The 13,957-nt window shown below is 35.5% G+C and overlaps 1 protein-coding gene and 1 pseudogene across 2 annotated transcripts; both read left to right on the top strand.

Moving 5' to 3' along the window:
* The first annotated feature begins 518 nt into the window (after nucleotides 1-518).
* Nucleotides 519-5,322, top strand: LOC138839984 (olfactory receptor 4M1). Of its 2 annotated transcripts, XM_070039642.1 has the most exons (2): nucleotides 519-1,212; nucleotides 5,274-5,322. In XM_070039642.1, the coding sequence occupies exons 1-2, from the start codon at nucleotides 519-521 to the stop codon at nucleotides 5,285-5,287; spliced, it is 708 nt and encodes a 235-aa protein (XP_069895743.1). In that variant the 3' UTR covers nucleotides 5,288-5,322. The 2 variants fall into 2 exon arrangements, with proteins under 2 accessions (XP_069895743.1, XP_069895651.1); XM_070039550.1 differs by lacking the exon at nucleotides 5,274-5,322 and having other exon boundaries at nucleotides 519-1,460.
* Nucleotides 5,323-12,048: 6,726 nt separating this feature from the next.
* Nucleotides 12,049-12,949, top strand: LOC138808207 (olfactory receptor 4N2-like; annotated as a pseudogene).
* Nucleotides 12,950-13,957: the final 1,008 nt, after the last annotated feature.

The following is a 13,957-nucleotide window of genomic DNA, read 5'->3' as shown; positions in this document are numbered from 1 at the left end:
TAGTCAGATGATTTTTACAAAGATAAACTATATTACTGTCAATTGTGAATTTTTGAAAGTATTAATTGGTATTATAAAGGATTAAGCAGTAAAGTTGTGATTATTAACTACACACAAAACGTTGGGAATGTTTGTGTAAATTGATACTTTTTCTCAACAAAAAGAAAAGGAATGAGCTAAATTTCCAATTAGAAGTCTAAATTTTGACTCAGAAGAAAGTGCACAAATTAATGAATATTGTGGGCAGATAAAGGATTACTTCTGAGTTTCCTAAAAATCTGGATGGATTTCATACTTTCAAACATGTAATATACTTTATATGGTTTTAGATGTTTCTAATTTATCAGGTACTTTCTATCTTGATTTTTTTCAAAGTCAATAAGGGAAATACACATAACCTAATGTCAGAGAACATATGACAAGTTTGGAAGCAATGATATCATTCTAGTTAAATGTTATTTGAAATAAATATAATTTGTTTATTTTTCATAGCTGTATGATGAAAAAAACCTGAAGAAATGGAACCTGAAAATTATACCAGCGTGACAGAATTTGTTCTTACTGGTCTTTCTCAGACTCGGGAGATGCAACTAATCCTATTTGTTATATTTCTATCCTTCTATTTTTTCATCCTTCCAGTGAATATCCTTATCATTTGTACCATCAAGCTTGACCCACACCTAACTTCTCCTATGTACTTCCTGCTGGCTAACCTGGCCTTCCTTGATATTTGGTACTCCTCCATCACAGCCCCTAAGATGCTTGTAGACTTCTTTGTGGAGAGGAAGATTATTTCCTTTGGGGGGTGTATTGCGCAGCTTTTCTTCTTGCACTTTGTTGGGGCTTCAGAGATGTTCCTGCTCACAGTGATGGCCTTTGACCGCTATGCTGCTATCTGCCGTCCTCTCCATTATGCGACCATCATGAATCGACGTCTGTGCTGTATCCTGGTGGCTCTGTCCTGGATGGGAGGCTTCATTCATTCTATAATTCAGGTGGTTCTCATTGTTAGACTTCCCTTCTGTGGACCCAATGAGTTAGACAATTATTTCTGTGACATCACACAGGTTGTACGGATTGCCTGTGCCAACACCTTCTCAGAGGAGTTAGTGATGATCTTCAGCAGTGGTTTGATTTCTGTGGTGTGTTTCATTGCTCTTTTAGTGTCCTATGCTTTCCTTCTGGCCATGCTCAAGAAACACTCAGGCTCAGGTGAGAGTACCAATAGGGCTATATCCACATGCTATTCCCACATCACCATAGTGGTGCTAATGTTTGGTCCATCCATCTACATTTATGCTCGCCCTTTTGACTCCTTTTCCCCAGATAAAGTGGTATCTGTGTTTCATACTGTGATATTCCCTCTACTTAATCCTATCATCTATACATTACGAAACAAGGAAGTAAAAACAGCCATGAGGAAGTTGCTCAGCAGATATTATTTACGTAGGGAAAAGTGAAAGCTAGATGATACATTTTATTGTCCTTCTGAGGATCAGTGTTCCAAAGAAGGAAACATTTATGGTGGTAATAATGCTATTTTCATTTCCTCCTTTTATTTGGCTTCACAAATGATCTTTTTTCTCCACTTCTCTTTATAGTGAGAAAACAAAGGCATTGAGAGGGAAATAAATGTACTTACACTTCAGACAACCTGGAATTTCTGACAGATCATCACTAGAAATTCAGATTTAGTAGCACCTGCTAAATTATTCATTGAATAACTACTTGGGAGAAATTGGCTCTGAAGAGAAAAAGTGTTGAAAACCAACAAAACAAATAAGATCTTAAGACAGAATCACACTAAATGTGAAGAGGCATTCAGCTTACAAATGTGACTAGTTTCATATAACCAATTAAATTTTATTTTGGGGGGCCTTGAATTCAGTGCCTTGCACTTTTACTTCATTTTTTCACTCATGGCCAGTGCTTTAATACTTGAGCTATCCCTCCCTTTCCAGATTTTTGCTGGTTAGTTGAAGATAAGATTCTCACAAATGTTCCTATCTTGGCTGCTTTGATCTCAGCCTCCTGAGTAGCTACGATTACAAGCATGAGCCACTAGCACCTAAATAAATGCTATTTTAATCTTGACCCAGTAAGAATATTTCGTAAACTATCTTCTCAGTTCTGGAAATCAGATGATCTACTTTGTCTTCTGTCTTCTACGATTTAGCATTCTTTTATAAAAGCTGTCTCCACTTGTATTTCAAGTGGTATTTACATAACAGTGTTGGTAATAGAACTCAATAATTTACCACATTGTGAAAACAATTTTTATGAATTCAGAACAGAGTGCAATTCTTTTGCAATATAGAACTCCTACCATTTTTTACTTATTTTTTTAAAATTTATTTTATTTGTGAACATACTGTACAGAGGGGTTACAATTGCATGGGCAGGAAAATGCGTACATTTCTTACCAAGCACTGCAGCCTCCTCCTTTGTTTACCCTTCACATCACTTCCCAGCCTCCCCCTCCCCCCAATCCCCATCCTTCTCCTTCCCCCCTCCCCCCCCACCAACATTGTAAAGCTCATTTTGGACATGACAACTTGTACTTCTCATTGTTGCAACAGGTCCACCTGTATCCTTAAACAACTGGTTTTCCCCCACCATTTTTTACTTATTATCTTCAGAAGGAAAGCTAGTTTTAAGAAGAGGGCTTTAGTTTGGCTGGTATTAAGGATATTTAGCTCTGTGAGTTTTTTTTTGGTCCAGTTGTGGGGCCTGAACTCTGGGCTGGGCGCTGTCCCTCAGCTCTTCAGCTCAAGGCTAGCGCTCTACCACTTGAGCCACAGCACCACTTCCGACTTTTTTTCTTTTTGCTTATGTGGTGCTGAGGAATCGAACCCAGGGCTTCAGGCATGCAAGGCAAGCGCTCTACCACTGAGCCAACTTCCCAGCCCACAGCTCTGTGAGTTTTTACAGAACTATCTCTTTTGCTAATTTTTTTTATTTTTGTCTTACTAATTCTATCTCATATTAATTATAAGGTACTGCTTTTGTTATTGCTCTGAATTATTTTAGATCTATTTCTCAGGAAACAATTTTTTAATTAACATGGGTGATACTTAGATGTATTGACTCCCATGATGATCTAGTGAATTATTTATTAGGGGTTGATTTTCTATTCCCTGACACTAATAACTCAATTACTGACCTTGATTGAGTATTTGAAAAGTAGATTCAGTCTATGAGTTAATAAGATATCGCTTATGACCTCTTATTTACTTAAATTTAAGTTTTCAATTTCAAAATGAGGGGTTGTCAGGGTCCTCAACCCATTATACTACATCCTCAAGTCCTTTTGCCATTAGATTGGCTGTATGAAAAAGCCTCAGTGAACTTTGCTTGAATATATCTTAAACTTCAGTAGGCTCATCTTTGCCTCAAGTAAGCATACATCATGATGCCCAACCTATTTCAGGAATCTTTATAGATACAAAGTCACAGAAACAATGAAAACAATTCCAGGTCAATATAATTAATAAGTTGACAGAGTGCCATACTGAAACCTAAGCAGAATTCTTAAAGGTCTACAAACCTTTATACTTCTTGGTGTTTGAAATAACCTCTCATTGGGAAAATACAGGGAAATTCAGGTAGATTATGTGGAAGCTATTTATCCTAGCCTTAGTTACTGAAAATACATGTGTGAAACTTCCTTTGTGAATCATGTTGCCAACAGTATTGTCAATAAAGAATTGTTAAGGAAATTAGACAATTTTGGCTAGAAAAATGAGCTAATTATAGGTGATTTAAATAAAACTTCTTTGATGAGTAACAATCTTATATGCAATGTTAGTAAATAAACAGGCATAAATGGCTTAATATTTTAAAAATTCTGCCCAATGATTTAATTTTTATACATGAGAACATTCATGAAAGTATTTTAGATCCTTGGACTGTTGGGAATATATTTATTCATCAAATTTCTTTACCATTTGTTTGTGAGAAACAGTTCTGGGAGAAGGACAGGAATTTGTATGGAAAAGAATATTCTAGAAAAAACGGAAGTTGGTCTGAGGCTCTTATCAACTCCCAGTGGCCTGCAATTGGCCAAACTTACTTTGGCTTACACTAAAAAGCAGGAGTGAGTTTCTATCCCTGCTAAGCTAAAACCACACCCATATTCATAAAATTTCCCTGTTGTGTCAGTTATTGTGTTAAAATAAAAAGTAGGGCTGGGAAGGTGGCTCAGTGGTAGAGCGCTTGCCTTGCATGCCTGAGGCCCTGGGTTCGATTCCTCAGCACCACATAAGCAAAAAGAAAAAAGCCGGTAGTGGCACTGTGGCTCAAGTGGTAGAGTGCTAGCCTTGAGCTGAAGAGCTGAGGGACAGCACCCAGGCCCAGAGTTCAGGCCCCACAACCGGACCCAAAAAAAAATAAAAATAAAAAGTAGCATGTCAAGGAGATTGAATTTGTGTTCCAAAGGACATAAGATCCATTCTTAGAATATGAACGGTTTCTGCCATGAATTATTAGTAACAGCCTCTGACTATGTCCCTTACAACTGTTCCAAGGAACTAAAGTTCATTTTCCCATTTCTCGTTTCAATTTTAGAAACTTACATGAATAAGATGTCTAACCTGTGACTTACTGTCTGTTACTAAGTGATTCTGGCTATATCAAAAAATTGAATATTGCTTTACTTGTGTTCAAACTATACATAATTAAATTTGCAACATAGCATGAGTTTCTTCTGGGGCAGAACTCAGTAGATAGCTTTCAAGGAAAGATGTGAATGTGTCAAAACAAATACATGCAATACACATGCTATCATAGTATAGTCTATGGAGCAAGGATTATAATAAAGGATTCTAAAGTTTCCTTTGTGAAGAATAAAGTGTTATTCAATTTGCAGAATAAATAAATAAATCATAAATATTTGGGGTATTTTGATAAAAGGATAAGAACATTCACCTTGTATACAATGTTTTAGTATTTTATTTTACTTGATGTTGAAATATGCTTGCTTTGATTTTGTGGACATGATTCTTGATTCCTGTCAGCATTGAGAATATGTGTATACATATTATCTTGCTCATATATATATATATATATATATATATATACATATATATGTATATATATATGAAAGACAATTCCAGGCTTACCATTTATATTAATAAACCTATTTCTTAGTTGAAGAGATAATTCATGACCAAGTGCACTTCTGGTACAAAGATAGAGTATTAGGACATAAAGTTTATTTTTTTCCTTTGGAGATTTTTCTTTATGATGACCTTCTTCTTTCTTCAATGCCACAGGCCTCCTTTACTAGAAACAGACTGGCCCAGAATGGAGTTATGATTCCTGAATTTTGAATTGACTTCTCATCACTTGGAAATGAATAGAACTACTGTTCTCATATGTTTTGCAAGTGAACATTAAAAATGTAAAACAAAAAAAATATACATAATAAATAATGAATTATGTTTCCTGATTTTATATTTCTCTAAATCTGAACTAGCTGGACTTCATTTCATTTTGTAACTATATCTAATATAATCAGTATAAATGTTCTTAAAATAAGACCACTGATGATGTATTTTTTGAACATTAGTATACTGCTACTAAATAGAGTTCTTGCTGGTAACATTGAAATTATTAATAAAAACACAGAAATAACATATTATCTGTAGTTAGAAACTAATATTGAGAAGAAAGTGGGTAATTTTTGGCCTATTATAGACCTAGCCTAATTCATGGAAGACATTCAAACTGGGAATAATTCTGCCATCTATACCAGGGGATATAGGGCAGTGACTAGAAAACATTTTTGGTGGTCACAACTGGAGTATTCCCGGTATTGTCTCTTCCTAATCATCCTGTAAGTCACAGGAGTCTGACTTAGGTGCTTTATTTCCTCAATTATTTTGTTTGGATATAAAATACTTTACAGAAACTATGAATATACACTCCATTTCCATCCTGTGGCATGTTGGATAGCTTTACCGAACTTGTTAAAAGCAAAAGAAAATAATGTTAGTCAAATGTCTTTGAAAATTCTTCATAACCTGTCAGAATTAAACCCTAAAACTATACATAGGATTAAGTCTCAATGAAATTGAGAATTCAGAGCAATAAGTCAACACAAATAGTTTTATAGCTGCTTTTGGAATGAAGATGTTCTTTTTTCAAGGCCAGAAATGCAGGGAGTAGTGGTGAGTGAGGTACATAATGATGACCCCAGAGATAGGTTGTCCTGTACCTCTCCTCCCCTCACCATCTACACTTTTGGAAATATAGCATTTGTACTTTTAAAGGTTTATCACTTTATGATGGTAAGACTGCATTCATCTCATACCTATTGGTAAAAAGAAAGGACGAATAAAATCTGAGATATTCTGTTATTGGATGTCAGGACTTTTTTTTTAAATTGTGAAAATACCATACAGAGGGGTTACAATTACATGGGCAAGAAAATGAATACATTTCTTATCAAGCATTGTTGCCTCCTCCTTTGTTTCCCCTTCCTATCCCTTCCCATCTCCCCGCTTCCTCCTCCCCCACCCCTCCCCTTATAAGGACTTGTTATAAGGTTACAGAGACCAAGGCAACATAGGATGGAAGTAAAGATAAGCATATATATATGCATATATATATATATATATATATATATATATGCAGCCAAATAGAGTATACAGACAATGACTCCCTTGAGAGGAAAATTTATTTTTTTAAAACTCATACCAATATGAGAAAGAAAGCTTTTGTTTGTTGTTTTGCTGTCACTGAGGTTTGAACTCAGAGTCCTGTTTAGCTGACTCTCACTTCAGCCACAACTCCAGCTTGGATTTTTGCTAGTTGGCTATAGACTGTAGTTTTACAGATTTTTCTGGTTAGGTTTGCCAGAAACTTGGGACTATTTTCACAGAATTCTCTAATCCTGCCTCTAAATCTTCCTATTAAAATATCTACTCCCCCAAAGGTGGGTGAAGATGTGCTGAAGTGCTACCCTTTCATGCTGCTGTGTAGTATATTTCTTTTCTCTGCCAATTCACAAGGTATGCCCAGTGGCATGGTCAGAGGAGGCATCAGAGGTGCCTCTGGTTGTCTATCATCTCAAGTTGGTCTAGTAAGGCCTAGTTACAACAAAAGTCATTGAGATTTAGACTTCCATTCATTCTTTTCCTCCAATCCAAGGTGGCTGTAAAGTGACTGCAGTAGAAAATTCTCAGTGCAAAGGACATGGATAAGAAACAGAAGAGTCTTGGCATGACTAGTCTTTATCCCATTCCTAGATAATTTATGGGTCCAAGTTAGGCATCACTGTTTCTTAGCAGAAAACAACTTTTAAACACCTCTCACATAAAGACATACAATAAAGAGAAAACTTCAAACATGCTATGATAAAACAGGGTGATCAACTGTTATTGCATATAGCTTTTTCAATGTTGTAAATGTTGATTTTCGAATTCAGTAGCTAAAGAATGAATCTTTAAAAAATTTTAAGATGTAATTTCATCTCATTGTGCTATGCACATCTTTAACTGGAATGCATGGATGAAAATGTCATGAGCAGTTCTATCTTATTATTTAACTATTCCTGTTGTCATTTTGACAATTCACAGTGAGAGTCTCTAAAGCTTTGTTAGCCTTCAAATTCCCAAGGTACAAATGAGGGAGATGGTAACTAGTTAGACAAGAAATGTAACCAGTACCTTACTTATGTAACTGTAACACCTCTGTACATCACCTTGACAATAAAATTTAAAAATAAATTCCCAAGATATTTCCTCCATTGTATCACAACTTACTTGTCCTTTTAAAAGTGCAAGCAAGGGGCTCATCTATGCAAAGGGATATTTAAGAGAAAAGGCAGAAACGATAGATATTTACCCTTCCATTGGAAGGAAGTAAGGACTGCTGTGTGAAAGCAGTGTTGGGATTGTTAGAGAGGTATACATTTTGACCATCCTTCCTACTTGTGAAAAAATAAAAAAGTAGAAGAAAATGGAAACATACTATACCTCTTCAGGTGTGATACCTGCTATCTTGTAATGCAATGATAAGAATTAGACTTAAATGTAAATATGAATTCAATAATACATTAGCATCTTTTTAGAATACTTAGAATTTTTTGAGTATCAATACAGTATTTGTTGAAATATCAATTGTCTTGGGAATGTGAGTACTAAGTAATAAATTTACATTACTAAATCGAGAGAGTCAGTCAATGTAAATGCTAGGCAGTGAGAACATTTACCAGTTTGAAAATATTGCAAAAGGCCAGCTTTTGACTTGGTCTAGCTTGGACAGAGCTTCCTTTTATTAATGGTCCTAGCATACATCAGTCTGGGATGGTTAATAGCTTACTGAAGTTAAACCTCCCTAAATTTTACTCTGTAATCTGTTAGTTAACATTAAGGATTCACACCAAAAATAGGGAAATAAAATCTTTGGTACACATGCACTTAAAACTCATAAAAGTTCAATCTATTAATATTATTTCATTCACTTCTCAAAGGATGTAAAGGTGACAAAATTCAGGTGAAGGAAGAATAAGTGATTGTCCCAAGATATTATGGTTAAAAAATTGCAGGAGTGAAGGAGATATACTTAAAGCAGTGGCTGGAGTGGGGTTGGCCCCAAGACTGAACCAGTCCCCACCCCCTCTGGCCTCAATCTGGCCTCGGTGGATCATGTAATACTGCAATGTTCCCATATTACCAACCCAATAAATATTTGTATCAGTTGAGATGGAAATATGAGAGATGCTCCTTCATTTTTCTATTTCAATTCCTATGACAGCAATTCTTCTCAATATAGTTGAACAGGAAATGTGCCTTTACAGAGATTCTGTGCCTTTATTTTTCAGAGGTTTCATTTTCTTGAAAGAAATGTTAGTTTTATGGATATGTATCTTCAGTCTCTGAATATGTGATGAACATAATGTGAAAATCACAGGCACCATGGGAGCACAGAGGAAAACAGTGAGTCAAAAACGTTATATGGGACCGAGTCCTGTGTGTGTTAAGGAGCCAATAGAATAGAAGTGAATGCTCCAAAAAAAACTAGCTACCATGGCAGATTCTTCAGCATCTAACCTCATAGATATTTAAGAAGTTTCTTCTTAAATACATCTTCAATTTTTAAGGGATTATGAAATTATCAACCGCATATGAATAAACAAGATGTATTCAATTTAAGAGTAAGTAGAAAGATGTTTGGCTTTGATTTCTTAATTGGGACTTTATTACTTTTTCCTCATTTCTTTCTCCTCTTTTACCTTGTCTCTCCTTTCAGGTGAGGTTAATGAACCCCTCATTCCCTGTAAGTCTGTATTCCATATTCAGTGACATTATTCAAGTTGTGATGAGTAGCTAAAGCCATACAAAAATCACATTGTAAGCTGGGTGCTGGTGGCTCAATGCCTTTAATCCTAGCTACTCAGGAGGCTGAGATCTGACGACTGAGATCCAAAGCCAGCCCTGGCAGGAAAGTCCATGACACTCTTACCTCCAATAAACCACCAGAAAACCAGAAGTGGTAGAGCGCTAGCCTTGAGCTGAAGAGCTGAGGGACACAGTGCCCAAGCCCCAAGACCAACAAAAGAAAAAGGAAATCACACTGTAGTCTTTTTTTCCAGCTCATGAACATCTAGCTTAAAAAATTATCTTGACCCATTGTAACAATGAGATGTACAAGACTTAATGTTGAAAATGAACTTTACAACTTGTGGGAGGGGAGGTCGGGAGGAGTTGAGGAGGTGGGGAAGGAAGGGATGGTAGGGGAAAAAGAAAAGAGGTAACAATGCTCGATAGGAAATGTACTCTACCTTACTCATGTAACTGTAACCCCTCTGTACACTATTTTTACAATAGAAATGTATTTAAAATTTATCTTAATCATAATTTTGTGCATGCACCAGCAATATTCACATATTTTATATTCAGTTTTATGTAAACTATATTCAAAATCTATGCAAAATTTAATATTCAGAAAAAGGACTTAAAATACGATAAATTAGATATATATGGTAACCTTAGTGTATTGTTTTCATACCAATAAATTATTTTGCTCATCTTTAATGGTGAGCACATTCCCAAGTTAGAGGCCACTATATAAACAAAACTTTTATTTCATTTCTTCTAGTGTTCACAAACCTTTATTTAAACCAGGATAACAGTTTGGTGTTTTATTAAAAAAAAAGAAAGTATTTCCTGTAAGTAGAATATTTTAAAGTGTTTTTATGGCAACATTCATGAGGTACAATTTATATATAATAAATATATACAACTTAATATTTTCATAAATACACATATGACAGCACTGAAATATAATTTAATATGAGATATATCTTAATTACACTACAATTAAAAAGCTCCCATTAAGAAGCTTATTCATGAGGTACAATTTATATATAATAAATATATACAACTTAATATTTTCATAAATACACATATGACAGCACTGAAATATAATTTAATATGAGATATATCTTACACTACAATTAAAAAGCTCCCATTAAGAAGCTTATTCATTTCCCTTTTTCTTTCAATTCCCAACTATTCGCATGAAGACCTAGAGACCTTAATACCTGTGGTTAGGGTCTTCTTTCCATCAGAAAAACACTTCATGTATGAGAGGTTGGGTGGAGAAAATAGGATGATAGTGAGTGCTACCTAAATATATTGATTCTGGACACGAGGATGGGAAAAATAAAATTTACTTTAAGCTGTTGAATAAGAAAGATAGGATTGGAATAGTTAGAGTAAACGAGAAAGTTCATCTGATTTAAATATTTTACATGTACTTATGAAACACCATGGTAAAACCTTTCTGAAAAAATAGCATATAATAAAAAAGTGATGAATCATAGTAACATAAAACAGGTTTGACCTGTCAGGATCTTCTACTAGTGGCAGCCAAGGAGGGCAATTTTAAAGATTGAAGGAGGGTAATTATGGTCAGAACATGTTATGTACATGTGTGAACATGGAACAGTGAGGCATATTGAAACTGGTTTGGGAAGAGGAGAGGGAGGATAAGGAAGACTGCCAGAGGAGTAGGTCTGATCAAGGTACATTGTATGTCAAAATGAAACACCTGTAAATCTAATCAATAATAAAAATATGGGGAAAGGGGAAAATGCTTATGATTCATGCAAACTAAGAAAAACACCCAAGTCAGGAGAATCCTAGATCACTTTGAGAGAACAGTTAAATAGCTATACAGGTGAAAATAAGGTCTGGCTTGAAGACCAGGGGTTGGAAGTTATAAAGTATAGAAGAATAAAAGGCAATCCAAGGTGCAGGTGACTCATGCCTGTAATCCTAGTTACTCAGGAGGCTAAGATCTGAGGATCATGGTTCAAACCAGCCTAGGCAGGAAAGATCCTGAGACTCATCTGCAATTAAACACCAAAAATGCCACAAGTGGAGGTGTGGCTCAAGTAGTAGAGTGCTAGCCTGAGCAAAAAAGATCAGGGACAGTATCCAGGCCCTGAATTCAAACTCCAGGTCTGATAGCCCCCTGCTATCCCCCAAGAAAGGATAAAAGACAGAAGGTATATTAGACACTAGGATTTTAGGTTGTGGAATGAGATAGGATATAGATGTGGAGTCTACTGCTTTTAGCTCATGAAGATATATGATAAAGATGGAAAAGAAGAAAACCATGCTTTGTTTTTTATTGTAAAAATAGTGTACAAAGGGGTTACAGTTACATGAGTAAGGTAATGAGTACATTTCCTATGGAGCATTGTTACCTCTTCCTTTGTTTTCTCCCTACCATCCCTTCCCTCCCCACTTTCCCATCTCCTCCCTCCCTCCTCCCAACAAGTTGTAAAGTTCATTTTCAACATAGTGTCTTGTACATCTCATTGTTACAATGGGTCAACCTGTAACCCTATTTAAGCATTATGATTTTTTCCTTCCCCTCCCCAAATTAGAAAAATATATATACAAGATACAGGGCACGAGAATCAAATACAATGAAAACAGGGGTTATAACATGGGGGAGGAACAAGCAGAAAAGGTCAAAAGCTAAGTACATATGTCTATGCTTTGTTTGTTTAATGTTTTAAAGGTGCAGGAGATGGAAACAGCAAACAACACAGTGATCACTGAGTTCCTCTTCCTTGGTTTGACCCTTCTAGAGGTGTTCAGCTTTTGGTCTTTTCACTCATCTTAATTTTCCACCTCATCATTCTTCCTGTAAATGTTCTCATAATTCTCACCATAAGGTCAGACCCTGGGCTCACAGCCCCACTCTATTTCTTCCTAGGCAACGTGGCCTTCCTGGATGCTTCCTACCCTTTCATTGTGGCACCCAGGATACTGGTGGACTCCTTTCTGAGAAGAAGGTGTCACTCAACTGTTTTTCTTCCACTTCCTTAAAGGAGGGGAAGGCTTACTTCTTGTTGTGGTGGCCTTTAACTGTTATATGGCCATCTGTTGACCTTTACACTATTCCACTGTCATGAGCTCTAGAACCTGCTATGTATTACTTTTGGCTTTGTGGCTTGGAGGGTTGTGCACTCCATTATCCAAGTGTCCTTATCCTTTGCCCTTCTGTAGTCCAAACCAGTTTGATAACTTCTTCTGTGATATTCCTCAGGTTATCAAACTAGCCTGCACTGATATTGGAAATTTTCATAGTCTTCAACAGTGATCTAATGACACTTATGTGCTTCTTGGGGCTTCTGGTCTCATATGAAATCATCCTCTGTCGAATACCTCAGTCATCTTCTGAAGGGAAGAAAAAAGCCATGTCCACATGCACCACTCATGTCACAGTAGTATGCCTCATGTTTCGGCCTGGCATCTTCATTTATACTTGTCCATTCAGGGCCTTAGTAACTGACAAGTTAGTTTCTTTCTTCCACATAGTGATATTTCCTTTGTTGAATCCTGTGATTTATACAGTTAGAAACCAGAAAGTAAAAATATCCATTGACATGGATATTATTATGAGAACCAAAGAAAAGAAATTCTGATTGGAATTTATTTATCTAGTGAATACTGTTTGTTTTAAAATTTCTCCATTGTCCAATACTAAGTAGGCCATTGAGGAAGGGTGAATGTTATACATTATAAGAGAGTAAACCTTGTATGTTTAAAGGCCATAGAGGATATCCCAGAGTAACTACATTATAAGAGTAAATTTGAGAGATATAGAAATTAAATTTTAAATGAAGTTTCATTTTTTAAATTTTAAATGATAAAATCACGAGTCTTACAGGTTGCCAGAGATTTAGTGCACTTTTGTTATAATAGTAATCAATTTTAATATTTTAAGCAAGAAAGAACTCATCTAAAACATATTTAGATTTACTCAGAGTTTACTACTGAGTAATTTATGATATTGGGAATAGCAAGAGTCAAAAGACAGTGTTGTTAGGTTCCTGTCCTTGCTTGTTGGCGTTCTATATGTTGTCTGGCTTACAAATATAACTATTGTTGTTGACATTTCTTTTTATTATTCATTACTGTTCAAGATAATCAAGGAGTTTTACTGACCTTTAAAGAATTCTTTTTGTGTCCACTGGAGTTATTGTAGTCCCACACAATTCTTACCATCTAATCTATGGGAGAAACCTCTTAAGTTTTATTTGCACTCCATTGCCCTACCAAAGAATATTTTCAAAGTCCTTAAAATGGATCATTTGCTTTCCTTCAAACCTACAGACATCCTAATATAAATGGTAGATACCCTAATCAGGTACTTAGGAGACTATCATTTTACCATCACTGTTATGTAAGAAAAATTGTTCTTTCTCATTAAAATAGGTTGCCTGTCATACAAACAAATCGTAATTTTTTCTGTTGGCATACCTTTGAGCTTGGCTTCTGATTAAAACACTTTATCAACATCTTTATTATCTTAACATTCATTTACCCAATTTTATTTCACTTTTCTAAATTGACATAGAATAATAATCTATAACATACTAATTCTTTTTTTAATTGTATTTTATTTTATTTGAGACCATACTGTACAGAGG

The sequence above is a fragment of the Dipodomys merriami genome, unplaced genomic scaffold (assembly GCF_024711535.1).
Source record: "Dipodomys merriami isolate MVZ:Mamm:240054 unplaced genomic scaffold, mDipMer1.0.p SCAF_1, whole genome shotgun sequence".
NCBI classification, from domain to species: domain Eukaryota; kingdom Metazoa; phylum Chordata; class Mammalia; order Rodentia; family Heteromyidae; genus Dipodomys; species Dipodomys merriami.
Note: the sequence above shows the minus strand (reverse complement) of the source record. Positions and strands in the feature narration are given on the sequence as shown.

Bases quoted from the DNA above. Each gene is read 5' to 3' on its own strand.
- LOC138839984 (XM_070039550.1), top strand. From the start codon at position 519: ATGGAACCTGAAAATTATACCAGCGTGACAGAATTTGTTCTTACTGGT.